The 18866-nt window shown below is 48.4% G+C and overlaps 2 protein-coding genes across 3 annotated transcripts; both read right to left on the bottom strand.

Annotated features, from left to right (window-relative positions):
• Positions 1-1400: 1400 nt before the first annotated feature.
• On the bottom strand, positions 1401-12370 carry RAB3D (RAB3D, member RAS oncogene family). The gene is made up of 5 exons (XM_036766734.1): positions 12300-12370; positions 10172-10399; positions 6541-6659; positions 5031-5155; positions 1401-2032 (listed from the first exon to the last, which is right to left on the bottom strand). Exons 2-5 carry the CDS (start codon positions 10397-10399, stop codon positions 1845-1847), a joined length of 660 nt encoding a protein of 219 aa, XP_036622629.1. The 5' UTR covers positions 12300-12370; the 3' UTR covers positions 1401-1844.
• Positions 12371-15526: 3156 nt separating this feature from the next.
• Positions 15527-18658, bottom strand: TMEM205 (transmembrane protein 205). 2 transcript variants are annotated; one of them, XM_036756143.1, is made up of 4 exons: positions 18483-18658; positions 18080-18200; positions 16912-17081; positions 15527-16181 (listed from the first exon to the last, which is right to left on the bottom strand). In XM_036756143.1, exons 2-4 carry the CDS (start codon positions 18177-18179, stop codon positions 15870-15872), a joined length of 582 nt encoding a protein of 193 aa, XP_036612038.1. In that variant the 5' UTR covers positions 18180-18200; positions 18483-18658; the 3' UTR covers positions 15527-15869. The 2 variants fall into 2 exon arrangements, with proteins under 2 accessions (XP_036612038.1, XP_036612815.1); XM_036756920.1 differs by having other exon boundaries at positions 18521-18571.
• Positions 18659-18866: the final 208 nt, after the last annotated feature.

Raw genomic sequence — 18866 nt, 5'->3', positions numbered from 1 at the left:
AAATCAGGGCTTGGCTTATTGTTTTGTTGGCAATCTAGACTTAAGAAAGCAATGGAGAAAATATTAATAATTTGGTTTAAATGTAAACTGTGTTACGTGTACATTTTTTCCCCTGGAAGCTGGTTGTTAAAAATTTACCAGCACACTCTTGGACTGGACTGACATTTTCACTGGTGGAAAAAACTAAGACCTTTCTTCCACCCCACCCCACAAAATACATCTTAGCTTTGAAAGTCTGCATAGTGCACTCTCCCTCCTGAGATTATATTTATTTGTTTAGAAGCTCCTTGAGGAGACACAGTGTTTTAGGAGATGTTTTTGTCTCCCTATCCCCACCACCTAGCACAGTCCCCTGCACAAAGTAGGCACTCAGTAAAATGATTGTTAAAATGAGTTGAATTAGAAGCAGGCACCTCTCATCAGCCTTCCATTGGGCATACAGAGGAGGCTATGTCTGGTTTTTTACCAATCCTCAGATAGGTGCTGATGCACAGTCCTAGACAACTCTTTCTCAACGGTCTTCAGAAGAAACCCTGTGTATTGTTCATAAAGAGGATTTACCCAGGGAGCAGGGGGAAGTGCCAGATCTTTGCTTAATTTCCTTTCCTGGCAGGAAGTAAAGGTTTACAACGCCCAACTGTGCTGGCACCAAACTAGCTCTCTGGGGCCTCCAAAGCAGATCCAAGGTCTCCATCATGCCCCCTTAACCTCAGTCTTTCAAAGAGTCCATGTAATTTTATTAAACTCATGACTTGTATATTAAAGTTTGATTCTCTACCCGTTACATCTATCAATGCTTCTATAATGAATTCCTTATGGGGGGATGAGGGAGGGGGGAAATGGGAGTGGGGGGGATGGGATGACTACAGTGGAAATACTTGGAATGAAAGCAGGACCATTGTGGGGACAAATGAAAGCAAGTTCAATTGAAAGGCACTTTTCGTGTTCCTGAAGTGAGAAGAAACCACTGGGCTAGCCTTTTCCTTCTACCAGTTTTCGGTGTTCCAGTAGAACTACAAAGAATGACTTTGCTGCTCAGTGTGTTTCCAAGCAGCAAGGAGGATCTTTGGAATAAAAGCAGGCAAAGGCCTAGAGGAACACATTCCTGTCAGCTCCTCCTGAGAAGATATTGGTCCAAGGGTAATCAAAGGCCAGTGCTGGCAGCAGGCAAAGGCTACCACTTCTGGTGGTTGGAGTTTACACATCGTAATGGTGCTCTTGAAAATCCAAGAGAAGGCCCATCTACCATTTTGTGGACTTTTTGGTGGCAGATTTAGAAAATGCCTTGCTGATGGATGCTGGAATGACTAGGACCCTCTCAACCCCATTCTCCCTTCCTCCCCACTATTTATTCATTCAACTGCCTGGCTGGGGACTCAGTTGTAGCATGTTAAGTCTCCACCTCAATCCCACCATCCCTCTCCCGCCCCCCAAAAAAGGAAATGCCAAGTCATGCATGTCTGATCTCCCTAAGCCTTTAGTCAGTACCAGGCTCATAGCCGACACCACCACCTTCTCCTCATATTGCTACCACTGGATCCCTTCAAGGTGGAAATACCAGGTGCATTGGGGTTGGGGCTCCCCTTCTCTCTAAATGAGTTGGCGAGCAGGCTTATTGGGAGGAACAAGGAGTACAGAGTCCTGCATACAGGGGGACAGGAGCAGAGGCCCTGTGCTAGGTTGCAGTCCCCCATGGGGGGAGTGGATGAGCCGGACTTGTGAGCAGACACAAAGAGGGGACCCAGACGTCTTCCTCACTGGTCTTGGTAGCAGAACGTCCATGGCAGTGGTAAAGCCCAGCAGGAAGAGTGGCTGGGGCACCCGGGGTCTAGGCAGTCCCAGCGTTAACAGCTGCAGTTGCTGGACTGGGCGGGAGGTGTGTCGCTGAGGGCTGCACTCTTGCTGTTGCCGATGGTGCCCGATCCCGCTTCCAAGCTCTCATTCATCTTCTCGCAGATAATGTCCACCAGGCGTTCAAACACCTGCTTCACATTGATGTTGTCCTTGGCACTGGCTTCAAAGAATTCAAAGCCTACAATAAGCAAGAGAAGGGAAGTGGGCGAGATGGCCCCGTAAAGAGGGTTACCCTCTGCTTGGCCACCTTCCATCCACCCCTCTACGAGGAAGCTCTGAATACGACTTGCCTGGACACAACCAGTAAACCACTCCCTGGGAGGGCCCTACTGAGGTGGGAAGGAGGAACAATAGGGAAGCAGGGATGCTGTTCCCTGGGGAGACAGAGGCCTCAGTATACCTCCAGGCTATTACTATGGAGGCCACCAACTAAGTCTCCAGTGTAGTCAAGGTAGAGAGCAGGGCAGACTGGACTAAAGAGGGCCTCCCCTAGGGTGAGTGGGGGAGAAGCGCATCATGTGGCAACTTCCTCTTTTAACTAATCCTTCTTACTAACTAGGGGCCAAGCCCTGCTCTTTCTACACCACACTATAGTACAAGTGCTATCAATACCTTCTAAACACGGCTGCCCTAGAGTCCTACACAAAGCCCCAGTCACCCCACCCTTGTTATGGCTGTGATAACCAATCATTAGCCATTAGTGAGGCGCGATGAACGGAGAGTCAGGAAGACCTCAGCTCGGGTTCAACCTCAGACCCATGCTATCTGCTTGTCCCCGGAAAAGTCACCTGACTTCTGTTTGCCTCAGTGGCATGGAGGTGATGACAGCATCTGCCTCCCACGGTTGTTGTGAGGATCAAATGAGATGGCATGTGGAAAGCGCTTTCTAAAGGTTAGTTCTGATCAGTGTTTTGAGGAGACGATAGTCAATCTCTGGCCTCTACCCCAGTCAGAACACACTGGAGTTGCACATTTGGTTCTGGCCGCCATGTTTTAGGAAGGATATTGACAAGCTGAAGCATGACCAGGAAAGAGAGGCCTAGATGTAGAGAAGAGTGAGATGAGGGACTGTGCCAGGCAGTGACTAGCTGAAGGAACTGGAACTGTTTATTCTAGATAAGAGAAGGGTAGACAGGATGGCCATGGAAGGCCCAGGCTATTTCCTTTTTGGTCTTGGTATCCCCAATGGCTTCTCTGTGTTATTACTGTTGAGTCATTTCATGACCCCATTTGGAATTTTCTTGGTAGATATACTGGACGGTGGTTTGCCATTTCCTTCTCTAGCTCATTTTACAGATGAGGAAACTGAGGCAAACAGGGTTAAATGACTTGCCAAGGGTCACACAGCTAGTAAAAGTCTGAGGCTGGATTTGAACTCAGGTCCTCCTGACTCCAGGCCTGGCATTCTATCCATTCACCAAGTGTTTATCGAATTAAATTGAATTGAATTCAAACATCTGAAGACCTATCATAAGGAAGAGGGATGAGGCTTGTTTGGCTTGGTCCAGGGAGAAGTAAGAGCAGTGGGTAGCAGTCACAGAGACGCCAATTTTGGCTCAAGAGGAAGAAGTTCATGGACCGGATCTGTGCTTTCATTGGCACAGGATATTTCCAGCCACCACTGCAGATCAGCACCTTCCCCAAAACTTACAATGTTAGGGCACTAAGCCCTTCAATGACTCTCCCAGGGTCCCACGGCCAGTATGTGCCCAATACAACATCTGAGCCCAGGTCTTCCCAACTCCAAGGGCTGTTCTCTGTTCTTTATCCACTGTGCCAAGTTCCCACTCATAAGGAGACATTTTCTAATAATTACAGCTGTCCCAAAGTGGCATGGGCTGTTTCTATGAGACAGTGAGTTACTCATCATAGAAAGTCATCACAGGATAACAATATAATAGCTATGATAACAGCTGGCATTTACATAGCATTTTAAGGTTTGCAAAACACTTGACACATGTTATCCCAATTGCTCCTCACAACTCTGGAAGGTAGATGCTATTATTACCTCCCCTCCCCCCCGACTAACTCACATACTTTTCATATGGAGAAACTGAGGCAGATGGCCATCAGAGACTTGCCCAGGCTCACAGAGCTAATAAGTGTCTGAGGTTGGATTTGAACTCAGGTTCTTCCTGACTCCTGGTCCAGCATTCTCTCCATTGCTGCTTCATATATAATTTATCAGATATATTGTAGAAGAGGTTACCACTTGGGTGTGGATCAGACTGAATGACTAGAGGTCCCTTCTAATTCAGAGACTGAATGAATATATGAATTATAGCCAATATTCCAACATTTTATTACCCAGATGTGGATTACCTACAGGCTAGCTCCTCCCCACCACCTCCACCATTGAGGCCTATCTCACTCCTTATTCATCGTATTTGTGAGTAAATCCAGTAATAACAAGCTCCTGTTAATATGGCAGGGGGGGCAGGGGGAGGACAGGACACTGTCCAGTTCACTTGATCAGGGTAGAGAATTCCCTCCACTGATGCCAGTCAAAAATTCTTTGGCGATTTGTAGGCCTGGACATGGGTGATAGGTTAGTTGGGTTTTACTGAACTGATATATATATTTTTTTCTTTTTAAAAACATGTTGTCAAAAGGGACGACTCATTGGGTAAGGGATAGGAGGAGGGAGAGGGAGAAAGACTCAGAAATGAAAGAGATGCAGAGACAAAAGAAAGTGACAAAAATGATATTTAAAATCAAACCTTATAGCCAGGGAGTTGCCAGAGGCATATGTTGAGAAGTAAAGGGACTCACCCATGTATGTGTCAGAGGCAGGAAGCCAGGGCAAACCCTCCACCTACCATGCCAACCTGTATCTCAATGGTAATATTTACCTGAGCAGAAGGAAATTAGGAATACCAGTAAAAAAAAGAAAGTTAATGGAATGAAGAGAGCACAGAGAACATGGAAGACATTATCTTGCCTCTATATTAGCCTCCATTTCCAGAAGCCTTGCAAATTTTAGGGGGTAGATAGAATTCTTGTCCCAGAGAAATTACTCCAGATTTATATTGGAGAAACCAAGAGATCATGTGGTGCCTGCTTGTTTCTCTAGTCAGGCTTGGTCCTGAGATCAGTGCAGTGCCAAGTCAGTTTCCAAAGTTCCCCAGAATTTGGGGTGGAGGGATGGGTCATTTGCCCCTCCAACCATCACTAACCTAGGTCATCAGCAAGGTGCTTGCCGTCTTCTGTGGACACTACCCGCTCATCCTCCAAGTCACACTTGTTCCCAACGAGGATGACCTGGGCATTATCCCAGGAGTATGTCTTAATCTGTGTGGCCCTGGAGGGGAAAGGGAAGCAAAAAATATTTCTGCTTAGTGACCATGCCTGCCTCCAGGACAAGTCAGATTGGCCAGACCCAGGGAGCTGAATGACTGTCCCCAGTCAGCATAGCTCAGCCTAGCCAAAAGTGGATTAGGGAGACATCTGTGATTGTGGGCTTATAAGTGGCTTGAAGAAAGTATTGACGAAGCTTTACAACACTGTAGTTCACTTTCTGGAGGCATTCTGAGGGTGCCATGCATTCGCTCACAGCAATGGTACCATGTCTTAAGCTGGATGGGGAAAGACCACCTTCCTCTTCCCAGTGGCTCTGAGAAATGGTATGGGGCCTTTGAGCTTGCTCCATTTGTCCTCTTCAGTTCTAGGTGCAGGGAGTGGAGTCTTGGACATGACAGCTTGAGTCATGGGAACCTTAGAGCTCAAGACTCTGGGCCAGATGTTGCTACCAGTCCCACAGGGAAGAAGAAAGGATCATAGGAGACAAGCATAGGCAGGGTTTTGGACGTGGAACTTGGTGAAATTAATGGCCCTGTAGGATCTGAGCTAAAGCTGAGAACCTAATCCTTCCCCCCTCCGCAGAGTTTGGGGGGGGAGGGGTAAGAAGATATCAAGCCTTCTGTGTATTGGAGAAAATGTCTGTACGTTCTTGTTACACCTTTGAAGTAAATACCCCTTTGTAAAAGCTAAAATAGTAGCAACAGCGTCAAAACAAACAACTCTGAGAGACTTAAGAACTTTGATCAAAGCTTGATTCTGAGGAAGTGATGAATGAAAGCATGCCACCCACCTCCTCACAGAGAGGACTGCACTACATATTTTTTGGACAGGGCCAATGATGGAATTCATACCACTTGCCTATGCCTACTTGTTTGTGCATACTTTGTTTTTCTTTTTTCTGGGGTGTGTGTGTGTGTGTGTGTGTGTGTGTGTGTGTGTGTGTGTGTGTTAGGGTGGGGTGGAAGGATGGGTGGAAGGAAGAGAAAATAGATTGTTAATTGAAAAAAATAAAATTACAGTTGAAACCTTTTTTTTAAGATGAGGCTTCTTCCTCTCTTGGCAGAGAGGTGGTAGTTTATGAATGAAGCATACACCAGCTTGGACACTACGTTCTGCAAGGAAAGATTCTTCGGGATTGGATAGAGTCATTGGGAAGTGACAACAATGTTGGGTTTTTTTTTAAAGAGTATCAATAAAATATTTCAAAAAGGGAAAAAAAAACCCACCCAAACATAAAGAAGCCATTCTATGTGAGGCTAGCTCAAGTGCCCGTTGGAGGTAGATACTCCCATCTACTAGCAGACACCCTGGTAAGGAACAGGCTGTGTGGGTCTGGGGTTGGAATCTGGCACTGAGAAAAGGGAATAAAGGGCAGGAGTGACTCACCAGTCTTGGACGGCATTGAAGGATTCCTGGTTTGAGATATCGTACATTAGCAGGAAGCCCATGGCACCCCGGTAATAGGCAGTGGTGATGGTCCGATAGCGTTCCTGCCCTGCAGTGTCCTGCAAAACACAGGCATGAGCTAACTCTTGCTCCGGGGTCCTCATTCCCACCACCACCCAAACCTCCAAGCCTCCCGTGTCCAGCCCTAACATTGCTAATATCTCGAATTCCCCTCGTGATAAGGGTTTCAGAGATGACTGAACACCAGACAGCTCTGCAATTCAGAGTCCTGTCTAATGTAAAAGGCTTGTTCCTGCCTTCAGGAAGCCTTAAATCCAGGCCAAGTGAGGATTGGTTAAATAAGCCAGCAGAGAAGACTCAGAGAGAACTTGATGGCTGTTTTCTTTTCTTTTTCTCCCAATTTTTAAACATTTTTATCTAAAGTTTTGAGTTCCAAATTCTGTCTCTCCCTCCTTCCCCTCACCCAGTCAGTAATCAATCAGATATAAGCTATACATGTGAAATTATATAAAACAGGGGTGGGGAACCTGAAACCTCAAGGCCACATGCGGCCCTCTAGGTCCCCAAGTGCAGCCCTTTGACTGAATCCAAATTTCATACAAAAAATTTGGATTCGGTCAAAGGGCCGAACTTGAGGACCTAGAGGGTCACATGTGGCCTCTAGGCTGCAGATTCCCTACTTCTGAAAACATTTCCACATTAGTCATTTTGTACAAGAAGACTTGAATAAAAGAAAAAAAATTAAAGAAAGTGAAAAATAGCATGCTTCAGTCTGTATTCAGTCAATATCAGTTCTTTCTCTGGAGGCAGATAGTATGCTTTGGGACTGTCTTGGATCACTGTATTGCTGAGAATAGCTAAGTCACACAGTTCTTAATTGAGCAATATTGCTGTTACCATGTACAATGTTCTCCTGGTTCTGTTCACTTCACTATGCATCAGTTCATGTAGGTCTTTCCAGGTTTTTTCTGAAATCATCTGCTTGTCATTTCTTATAGCACAATAATATTCCATTACAATCATACACCATAGTTTGTTTAACCATTCCACAATTGATGGGCATCCCTTAGATCTCAAATGCTTAGACACCACAAAAAGAGCTGCTTTGATGACTGCTTTCAAGTAATTAAAGGGCTATCACATGGAAGAGGAATTCATCTTGTTTCAGAGGACAGTCAAACCAGAAGAAATAGGGTTGAATTTGCAAAAATTTAGGTGAATGTAGGCTTGATATCAGAAAGAACTTTATAACAATTAAAGCTGTCTGAAATGGAATGACCCATCCCTGAGAAGTGGTGGGTTCTTTCCTTTGGAGATCTTCCAGAAGAACCTGGTTGGACCACTTGACAAGTATGTTATGGGACTTCTTTTGGGTATGGGATGGTTGCTGAGGTCCCTTCTAAATCTTAAATTCTGAAACACAACTGTGACCTCAGGGAGCCCCTGATCTTTGGGGGAACGGGGCATGATCTGGATCCTGGAGCCTCTGTCTGGAGGCAGACAAAGCCCATGTTCCCAGGGGATGCCCAGTAAAGTGGGTGAGCAGGGTATGATATGGTCTCAGGGAATCTCATATTGAGGTGGGGGGAGACATGGCCCTCTACGTCCCTCAGTGTAGTGTACACCCCAATGAATCACAGAATTAGGGGATTTCTAGTCCAACCCAGAGCTGGAAAGAAATCCTCATGACCACATGCCTGACAAGTGGTCAGCCAGCCTCAGCCTTGAAGACCTCACCTCCAGAGTGGTGAACCTCCTATCCTACCTAGAGCTCTACAATCCTGCAAAATCTCCCAAGGCAGTCCATTTCACTTTGGTTCAGCTCTAATTGTTAGGGATCTTTTCCTAGAATGTAGCTGAAATTTGTATCTTTGCAGCTTCCACACGTTGCTCCTAATTTATCTGACTCCCGGGATCAAACACATGATAGCCCTTGGAATACCTGAAAACATCTATACCTGTTCGCTCCTGGTCTTCTCTTTCCCAGATCCCTGAACTTAGAAGGGAGATAAGTCCCCAGAGCTCCCTATCTGAGGGTAGAGACATAGCTTCTAACATCAAGTTGCTCCTAATCTGAGGGCAGACATGTCCCCCTAGATCCAGGGGAAACTCAAGACACACAAACTGTAAAACCCTTTCAGAACATCGACAATTCCAGATGCAAAGGATGCCCAATGGCATTGGGGAACGAGGGGCAGGAAAGATAGATCCTTCCACTGCTCAGACTTCAGGTTATGTTTATTCCAAGGAAGCAATGATTCCTGGGTACTTAACCACCACGAGCACACACCGCCCCCCCACCACACACACACACACACACACACACACACACACACACACACACACACGCCTACAGGCCCAATGAGCCAAGCCTCCTCCCAGCACCCACCATACACCCACAGCCCTGCTATTTGAGCAGACTGAGCTCAAGAAGCTCTGTGTTACTGTGGCAACCTCTGCCAGCCCCAGTGCTAGGCTCCAAGGTACCCCAGAGATGGGAGATGAAGATGCAGGAAGGAGAGGAGGGTCTGATGATTCCTCAGGTCCTTTCTTGAGAGAGAGGAGGGGAAGGCCATGGTGTGAGCCTCACTACACAGTCCCTGTTTGAGCCTGGCATGGGGACAAAAGAACCATCCATTCCACCCTTTGACCCCCACTTATGTCTGTGCCCCAGAGTCTTTTCTGCCTTTTCAGGCTCATGGCTGCTGAGGAAGAAAGAGTAGATTGAGAGGAGGCCTCAAAAAAAGGAGGTGGAGAAGAGAAGGGACAGAAAAGAGGGCAGGGAACTCGAAGGGCTGGACTAGGCAGGGTCCCATTCAGGGTCCTATTCCAAGCATAGAGAGAACGCCCAGTCCCTAGGCTGCTGGCATCTAATCGTGGATCTCAAATCTTTGTTAATTTGTGAGTCACCTGGACAATAACCACATCCCTAGGACACACACACATCTCTGACAATAGCCATCTGGCACGGCTGGTACTGTTACCATGGCAACCAGGCCTTGGTGACAAAGACCTGGGAGTCCAGGACTGCTGCACCAGCTCCTGCCCAGGAAGTAGGAGAGCCAGTGAGGACGTGGGACTGCTCTTTGCTGACTTGTTTCCAGGCCCTGGAGAGGCCCTTTTGTTTTAGCTCTGCTTCTGGGCATTGCTGGCAAACCAAATTAGCTGTATGGAGTGATAGGGCCTCCATGTCCCTTTGTCAGACGTGGGGCTGCCTGTGGGCAAGACTCAGGTCTCCCCACTCAGATTAGGGGCTTAATGACGGCAGGGTCTATAATTGTGTATGAGACCACAAGACCCACCCACCACGCCCCAAAGGCATACTCTGACTCAGCCCAGTTACCTAGCTAACTCTACTTCATCCTTCCATTTCCATAGGGACTTCCTGTGATGAGGTGGAGTGGTGGGGAGAGGTGATATGCCCTCCTACAGGTCACCCGGCCGGGCCCAGTGCCCAGGGCCCTATCTTTGCTACTCTCTCCTCTTCTAGGATACAGCTCAGTCACCCTCCCCCATACACACACATACACATCTGTACGACCCATTGGGTAGACCCCATTTCCCTGCCATTATGCCTTCCATGGAGTCCAGTCACCACCATGGCACTCACCCAGATCTGTAGCTTGACCCGCTTCTCATTTCGGTAGACTGTCTTAACTTTGAAGTCAATGCCCACTGTGCTCACAAAAGCTGAGGTGAAAGAATCATCGGCATATCGGAACAAGAAGGAGGTCTTCCCCACGCTGCTGTTCCCAATGATAAGCAGCTTGAACATGTAGTCGAAATTCTGGTCAGCAGCATCTTTCTGAGCAATGTGGGGGTCTCCAGCTGAAGCCATCTGGGATGAGGAGAGGGCCTTTTCTCAGGTGAGGGACTCCTTGACTTTCCACTGTCCCCTGCACAGGTCTTTGCTCCAACCCCTAGGGGAACTTTCACATTTGGCGGTTTTTCCCAGTGGTCGGTGAAGTGGGGGGGTCACACCCCTATGGACAGTGAGGGTCTGGGAACTTACAAGGCATGGAAGGGGGTGTGGCCAGCATGGACTTTGCCCCCAGAGACCTGGATGTTGCTACCTGGGAGGGATATAGAGAAGGGAAGGGAAGCAGCCACCTGGCCTTCACCAACACCCCCACCCCTAACCAGGCTCCCCTAGTCAGCAGCCCGACTTTCTGTTGACTTTGGCACCTCCTACTGCCACGCTGATCCAGGCAGCCCTTCCGCCTCCCCATCATCACCCAGGTAAAATTCTCCAGGGCTTTAACTCCTTCCCCACCACCAGCCATAGCCAGCCACCCTCCAGGCTACCTTGCCTTACTTGAGGGAATTCAGTTTTTCTGCTGAAGAATCCCCTTTTCTATTTCTTCCCTGGCATCGTACTCAGCCATGTTTCCAAACTCTGTAACTTGGGATTTGTCAAATAGGCTGGCTCCCTGTTCCTTTTCATCTCTGACTTCTTGGAAGATATAAGGACTTCCCTTAGAATGCCCTCATTTCCTCTGAGAATTCTCAGAGCCAGGGAGGCTCTCTCCCCAAAGAGGCACTGCTAAGTATAGCCGCCCACAAAGGAGGCAGCCTTAGAAATATCAATGGTTATTAAGATGATCATTGTACTCCACTATAAGAACCTTTCCCTAGCACTCTGCCTCCCTGCACTACACTTGGGTTGGGGAATGGGGAGGAGGCAAGGAGACTCCTGAGCTTCCCAGAAAAGTTCCATCACATTTCTCCCCAGGTTGGGAGGTGAGGCTCCTAAAAATTTTGTTCTTAAAAGAGGAACAGGTGATCTTTTCTTGAGCCATTAAAGGGTCATATCACAAATATGTGATGTCAAGTTTTTCTTATGTCTGTAGCTACATACATAGTTCTTCCTTAGGTTGAATGTAAACTCCTAGAAGGCATGTCTTTGCATCTCCAGTCCCTAGCCCAGGCCTTGGCATACAGTAGATGCTTAATAAATGTTTATTGTTTGAGTGACGGGAAGGGGGCTGTCCTATCCCTCCCACAGCACTCTGCATAACAGAGGATATCTAACCTTCTCATCATCCCACTCACTGGCCCACCACTAATACTCAAGGCCCAAACCTTCCCAGGACCTGCTCTCATCTGGAAGAACCAGTTTGTGGAGAGAAAGGACAGGATGGAAGGAAGTAGGAAACCTCTGAGTTTGGCTAGGATCAGTAGGTCACAGAGGCAAGCTTGGAGTCAGGGTGGCCCCTTCACCTCCTCCCTCCCGGAGCAGAGACCCCCCCCCCACCAGATGACAGTCTCAGGTAAACCCCAAAACAAATCTGTCCCCTCCAGGCTTTGTCCTTGTGACCCTACCCCCCACCTCCATCTGTCTGTACTGTAGTGCTGAGGACGTTCCTCTTGCAGAAGTCTGGAGTCTGGGGGAGCCAAAGTTCCCTTTCCTGTTTTCCCCCACATCCCATCCCAGTGTGGTACCCCCACACAGATGGAGCTGGAAAAGGGGGAGCCCCTCCCCAAAGATGTGACCCCATGCCTGCTCTGCTTCGGGTGGTTTCAATTTGGCGCCCTTTGCACGTCTGAAGCCTGGGAAAGACCCTGCCCCATTAACCTATTGGGTGTAACTGTGGACCCTTCCCACTTCCGCTCCGTCCTCAAGTTCTAGCAATAAACTCAGTCTGGTTCTCTGGGAAGGTCCCAGCCAAAACTGGCCTTCCAGTCTGGCCCGGAAAGTTTCTCGGCACCTCTGGGGTAGGGAGGTACGGGGTCCTCACCTCTCTGGGGACCGGGATGGGGTTCGGATCAGGGCTAGGTGCGCCGCTGTCACACGGTCCACTCCCTCCGCCTACTGCGAGCACTAGCTAGCCAGCCCAAGCTCTGCAGCCGCCGCCTCCTCCCGGATCCCGGCTATACACCCAGCCCAGCCCCGCCCCACCTAGCCCCGACCCAACCCAAACGGGAAAGGGGCGGCGGGGGGATGGGGGCGGGGGAACTGAGGGCACAGCAACTGAGCCCTCCCGAACAGGCCCCCTGGTGGCCAAGCAATCTTGGTTTTCCCTCTCCAGCAAGGTCCCCCAAAATGGGGGTAGCTGCGTTGTGCCTCCCCTGGCTCTCGGCTCTCGGCCAAATCAATCTACGTTGATTATAAGCGCACAGCTATAAAGCGCTATGAGACTTCCAAGGAATTGTCTTCAGAGCAACTGAGAAACAGGGAATACAAATATTATTGTTCTTTTTACAGGTCAGCAAACTGTGGCCCCCAAAAGTTGTGACTTGCCTAAGATCATACAGTTAGTCATTATCGGGAACCAGAATTAGAACTGGGGCCTTCTAAATGAAAAGCCAGTGCTTCCTTTTACATCACCCTGTCCAATTTCATTTATGGCCTCTTTTGTTCAGCCTCACCCTTACCCCTTACCATAAACCTGAAAAATAGTTTCATCCCTGCTACATCCGAGCTGTGTCATCTTTAATCTCCACTCTGTGCTCCAACCAAACTGGCCTTCTGGGCCCAGGGAACAAGATGTACCATTTCGTTTGATGTCGTTCGTCCTAACCCTAAATGCACTCTGCCTGGATACTCCCTCCTCTCTTGGCTCTGCTTCTATGTATGTATCTGACCACTCCTAGGGCTCCTCAGCCAGACCTTCATCCAAGTCAGTGTGGGTGTGTCCCAATGCTCCATCCTCAAATCTCTTCTCTCTACACTCTCACTTGGTGGTCATTTCAGCACCTCTGCTTTTAATTATCGTCTCTGCTGATGAGTCCAAGATCTATCTAGACTGAGCTATCTTGCATCTATCCAGACCACCATTTTAATCTTCCCTCACTAGAACTTTAGATTCTGACCCTGGGATTCCAGACCCAATAGGTGGATTTTTGCCTTACCTTGCCTAGAACTAGGCCTCCATGTCACGTTTCAGCCATCTCCTCACCATGCACATGACTCCAGTCCCTCTCCCCTTCCAACTATCCTCTATGTTTTGTCTTCTCCCATTAGAATGTTAAGTTTTTTGAGAAAAGAAACTGTCTGGCTTGTTTGTAATTGCATTCTCGGCACTTAGCACAGTACTGAGCATACAGTAAGCATTTAATATATGCTTTATGTATTTTGTCCCTTTCCTGAGCTTTGGTCATCACCAACAGTCTACTGGACATTTCAAATTGGACATCCTATTGGCATCTCAAACTCAACCTATCCAAAATGCATCCTGTTATTATCTTCCCTGCCTCCCTTCCCCCACCACTCCCAAACTTCTCTATTTCTGTTGAGAGAAACACAGGTTGGAAACCTGTGTCCTCCCTCAGCTCCTCACCCAACATATCCAACCAGTTGCCAAATACTCTTTCTTCCACCACATCTCTTGAATATCTCCCCTTCTCTCCACTCTTACTTCCACCACCTCTCACCTGGACCACTACAACAGCCTTCTGGTTGGTCTCTCTGCCTTGTCTACCCCTACTCAAATCCATCCTCTGAACAGCTTGGCAGTGATTTTCCTGAGGTGTGGTCTGACCCCATCACCACTCCCCCTACTCAATAGACTTCACTGGCTTTCATTACTTCTAGGATCAAATAGAAATTCTTCTGTCTTGTACAGCTCTTAACAAGCTAGACCCCTCTTACCTTTCCAGACTCATTATGCTGTGTTCCTTTCACAAACTCTTCCATCAAACTGGCCTCCTTGCTGACCATATATTTCATCTCTCATCACTATCCATCCTTCTATTGTTCCACTTCTGAAATGAACCCTTCCTTTCAACCTCTTGATGTCCTTGACTTCTTTCAGACTCAGTTCAAGAGCCACTTTCTGGCCTCCAGCCAGAACCTCAACCTCCCCATCCAAGGTTACCTCAGTTGTTTTGTAAACACACTGACATACATCTCTTCTTTATAGTCTAAGCTCTGCAACAACAGGCACTAACTTGCTTTCGTCTTGGATCCCCAGCTTCCTTCCCTGTGCCTGGAACAAAATAGGGGCTTAATAAACTCTTGTTGACCTGGGTTCAAATACTGCTTCTGTCACTTGTAGCTGTGTAACCTCGAGCAAATCACAACCTCTCTGGGCTTCAGTTTCCTTACCTAAAAATGAGGGGATAGACTCAATAGCCCCTATGGGGGTGGGGGTAGGGTCTCTTCAAGCTCTAAACCCATGATCCTTTGATCTTCCACCTTCACACTTTTACAAAGGCCATCTTATCTGGAATTCTTTTCCTCCTCACCTCCTCTTGGAATCCCAAGCTCTCTTCAATGCTCAGTTTAGGTGCCAAGCTCTATATGTGGATTTTTCTAATTCAGCCAGTTAGAGCTTCACCATCCTTTCCAAAATTATATTGTAACTCTTTTCCATTTACTTATCTGTGCACATGTTGCTACTCTACCACTTCCCCCATTAGAATGTCAACTCCTTGAGGGCAGAGACAGTTCATTTTGTTGTAGCCCCAGTTAGTGCTTTGGTGCTTGGCACATAGTAGGCACTTAGCAAATGATTGCTGAATTGAACTCAGTCTCTCCAACTATTAAATGAGTGCATTTGGATTAAATATATATTTGAATCCTTGGAGGCTTCAGGGAAATGGGAATTGAATGGATACTTGAAGGGCAAGTGGTAGAAAGAGCCTTGGCTCTAGAGCCACAAGTCCTGGGTTCAAATTCCACCTCTGAGATATGTGACCTTGAACAAGTCACTTGATTTTTGTGTCTCAGTTTCTTCAACTATAAAATGAGGGAGTTGGTCTTACATGACCTAAGATCCCTTTAAGCTCTAAAACTTATGATCCTAGGAGGGGAGAGGTCAAGGGACCAGATTGCTATTGACTGTGGCCATCTTTCTGTGAGGCTAGTGCTTGGTCACACTCTACCCCAACCCAGATAACTGACCCTTCAATAGCTTAGATAATGGGAAGGTGCTGTTCTGCTGGCGGGGAGGAGGGGGTGAAGGTGCAGCGTGTATGTAGAATTGTCTTCCCTAATTCTAATCTAAGTCAAACCAGAGGCAGCTGTGAGAAACCATTTTTTAATAGGAAATACATGATATAGAATCATAGTCACAGAAAGTCTTCCAGTTCTGGCTCAGGTAGCTAGAACCATATCCAATACCTGGAACAGGTATTGGAAGAGGAAGGAGGAAGAGCTATAAAGAGTGTCCTGGATCAGAGAATTGGAACCCATGACCCAGGATGGACAGAGGATAGGAAAGGAGGCAGGCTCTCTTCTTTCTTGGCTGCTTGACCCACAGAGTCAGCTGAGCAGAGTCCAAGTGAACCTGGTCTATGTGGGTTAGATTCGGGCACAGGGCAGGAGCTAGAATCCCTCCTCTCAGCAGTGAGAAGAGGTCCTGCTCCTACAGGCTTTGAAGGTGCAGTGCCAGGAAGGCAAGGCAGATGCCATTGCTAAGCAGATTCCCCAAATTACAGAGGGAGGAGAGGCCATGATAGTGGAAGAAGGTCTGCCGAAGGGTCCGATACTTGGGATCCTGCTCCCGAAGCCGACGGTAGGGGTCTTGGCCTTGGCCCTGGGGAGGTCCTGGGGGTTCTCCACCTAGACCTCGCTCCTTCTCCACTGCTTGCAGGGCCCACATAGCAGCTGTAGTCCTGGGCTCTAGCCACCGAGCATTCAGAGCTGACAGAGCCAGGCTCGAAGCCAGGAGGCTGAGCTGGAAAAAAAGCTGTAGTTAGCTGGGGGGGCTGGTCCTGGGACATTGCCCAAGGCCCAAGGTCATAGCTGAGTGTAGCCTTGGGGACCAGTGGCTTGCCTTCCAGAGATTTCAACACACTCTATCAGCTGGAAGGAGGCAGGACAGGAGAGAGAGGGTGAAATTCTTCATTCCTGCCAAACACTACTATTTACATAATTTTAATTATGCAGTCCAGAAGACTCCTGGGTATTGTATTACCCAGGGACAAAATTAGTGAATATGCGCCCCACACACCACAAGGTGAATACAGAAACTTTGGCAAAAAGGAGTTTGGAGTACTATCCTTGGTAGGCTGTCCACTCTAGCATGCCCCATATCCTGGGCATTTGAGAAGGGATAAGAGGAAGCAAAGACAGATTTATTCCCCCTCACTCCAATCAGGCTTGTGAATGAAGAGCCAGTGGGTGGGACCCACTCCCCCGGGGAGACTTAGACTAAGTCCCCAGCCAGGCAGGTTTCAGAACAATGAACTAGGTGAAAAGCAGAAGCCAAAAATGAGGCTTGGTCATCAGGACCTATTCCTGGGAACTTAGAAACACCGACTCCAGAGAATAATAGCTACATTGAGTGGGAGCTGGTCTAGAGGCCAGATGTTGTCTTGAAAGGACTGCAAGTGTCTTGGGTTCTCTCCAAGCCCATGTTCCCTAGCCCCCCAGGTCTCTAGCCCCCACCCACAGCCTCTTGGTACCTGACCAGCTTCTGCCAGGGTAAAGCTGAGCTTCACCAATGGGTGATGGAACAGGAAAATGCCCAGGCTGATGGCGGCACAGGCCAGAGAGACGTGGAAGTAGAAGGGGAAGAGCTTGCTCTGGACCAGTCCGAATGTGTGTCGAGGCAGCCCCCGAAACAACACAAATCCTGGGTGTAAGGGTGGGAAGAGAGTACAAGGAGACTGGTTGGAGAGTATGAAGAACATATTCTGACTCTACAACTTGGTTCTTGTGTGGCCTGGGACAAGCCATTTCCCCTTTCTGACACTTCGTCCTCCACTTTAAGTTGAAAGGATTAGACTAGGGAATAGATCGGCCTGGAGTCCTGGAAATTCAGACCTTTTGCACATGACCTAGCCTCTCAGGCTGGAAAGACAGGGATAGAAAGCTGCTAAATCCCTTGGGCAGAATAGGGAAGAGTTGGGAGGGTAACAGGTAAAAATCCCAGAGGTTACTTCTTAACTTCTCTGAGCCTCATCAGGTGGGGGACTATGGATATGGAATTTTGCATACAATGTCAGATGACAATGATGAGCCTGTAGGTTTTGCTTAACTGTCACTTTTCTTTGTTATAAGGGAAGGCTCACTAGGGCTGAGCATATTCAGAAATGACTGATGTATAAATGAAAGGAACTAATTAAAATTAGAATAAGGTGGTCAGCATAGTGCCTGGCACACAATAAGCATTTAATAAATTCTAGTTGATTGACTGGTGGAATATTCAAGTTAGAAGGAACCCTGGGAGGAGGGGGGGAGGGAGGAGATTACCCAGAGATTTCCCTTTTGAGCATCCCTGACAGATGATCCGGTACTACTTAAATACCTCCATGAAACAGCCTTTTTTTTTTTGTTTAAACTTTTTAAAATTGGAATTTATTTCTTTTTTTTCACCTGATTTCTTCACTTATAACACAAAAGAGTATTAGGTTGGGATCAGAAGGTCTGAGGCTTCCCTCTTCATTTTTTTACTGTGAAAACCTGCTTGGACTCTCCCTAACTCCAAATCTGTTAACAAATCCCTATGGTCCCTGCCGGCTCTAAATCTCGGGAAGCCACGAACTCCAGAGTTTCCTCCTCCCTTCCCCTCCCCCGCCCCGGCTCTCGGCAAGGAGCAGAGTCCAGGGTCCCTGGGGGAGGGGAACGTACCTGAGATGAAGGTAACCCAGACCTGCATGCCCCAGGCACTGGACAGGATCAACACCTGGACCACCTTGGCCAGGTCACCCGGCTCCACCTCTGAAGACATTCTGCAGCCCCAGCTCCGCACCTGGAGGAGAGCAAGAGGAAAGAACCAGGCTCAGAGCCCTGCCCGCCCCCCACCTCCAAGGAAGGAACTGGGGTGCCCACAAGGCTCAGACATCCCAGGACGGAGGGACCCAGAAGGGCCTGATGCCCTGCACCTAGGGAAGGGAGAGCGAGGGAGAGGGGGCGACCTCCGGGACCTGGGTCGCAGCTAGGGTCGGGGGAGCCCTTTCCCCGGTCCTGCGCGTGCAAGGACTCGGGAGTCCCGGGCTGCCCGAGGCCAGATCTCATATTCCATCCTCCCTACCTTCCGCACGAGGAGCGCCCAGTCGGGAGAGACTGTACCTAAGCTCCACTCCTGCCCAGCGGACCCCGGACCTCACCAGCAGCAGCTCTCCCCCCCCCCCCACCTTAATGCTTCAGTCTAAGCATTCCCGCCCCGCCTTCTCGCTGCCTTCAGACCAGTCCCATCGCGAGCTCTGTATCATTTACTCCACCCCCTTTCGTTTTTAACCAATAATCAAGGAGAATGCTTATTCAAGACCCGCCCACCTTGTCTCCTACCCCACTGCCCCACCTCTTACCGCGACCAGAACTCAGGGCTAATCCAATCACCTTTCGCTTCTGGGAATACAGACGAGATACACAACCAATAGGATTTCGGAATCTCCGCCCGGGGTGGGGGGGGGGG

This window comes from Trichosurus vulpecula, chromosome 1, assembly GCF_011100635.1.
Source record: "Trichosurus vulpecula isolate mTriVul1 chromosome 1, mTriVul1.pri, whole genome shotgun sequence".
Taxonomy (NCBI): Eukaryota; Metazoa; Chordata; class Mammalia; order Diprotodontia; family Phalangeridae; genus Trichosurus; species Trichosurus vulpecula.
This window is presented reverse-complemented; position numbering and strand designations above follow the sequence as displayed.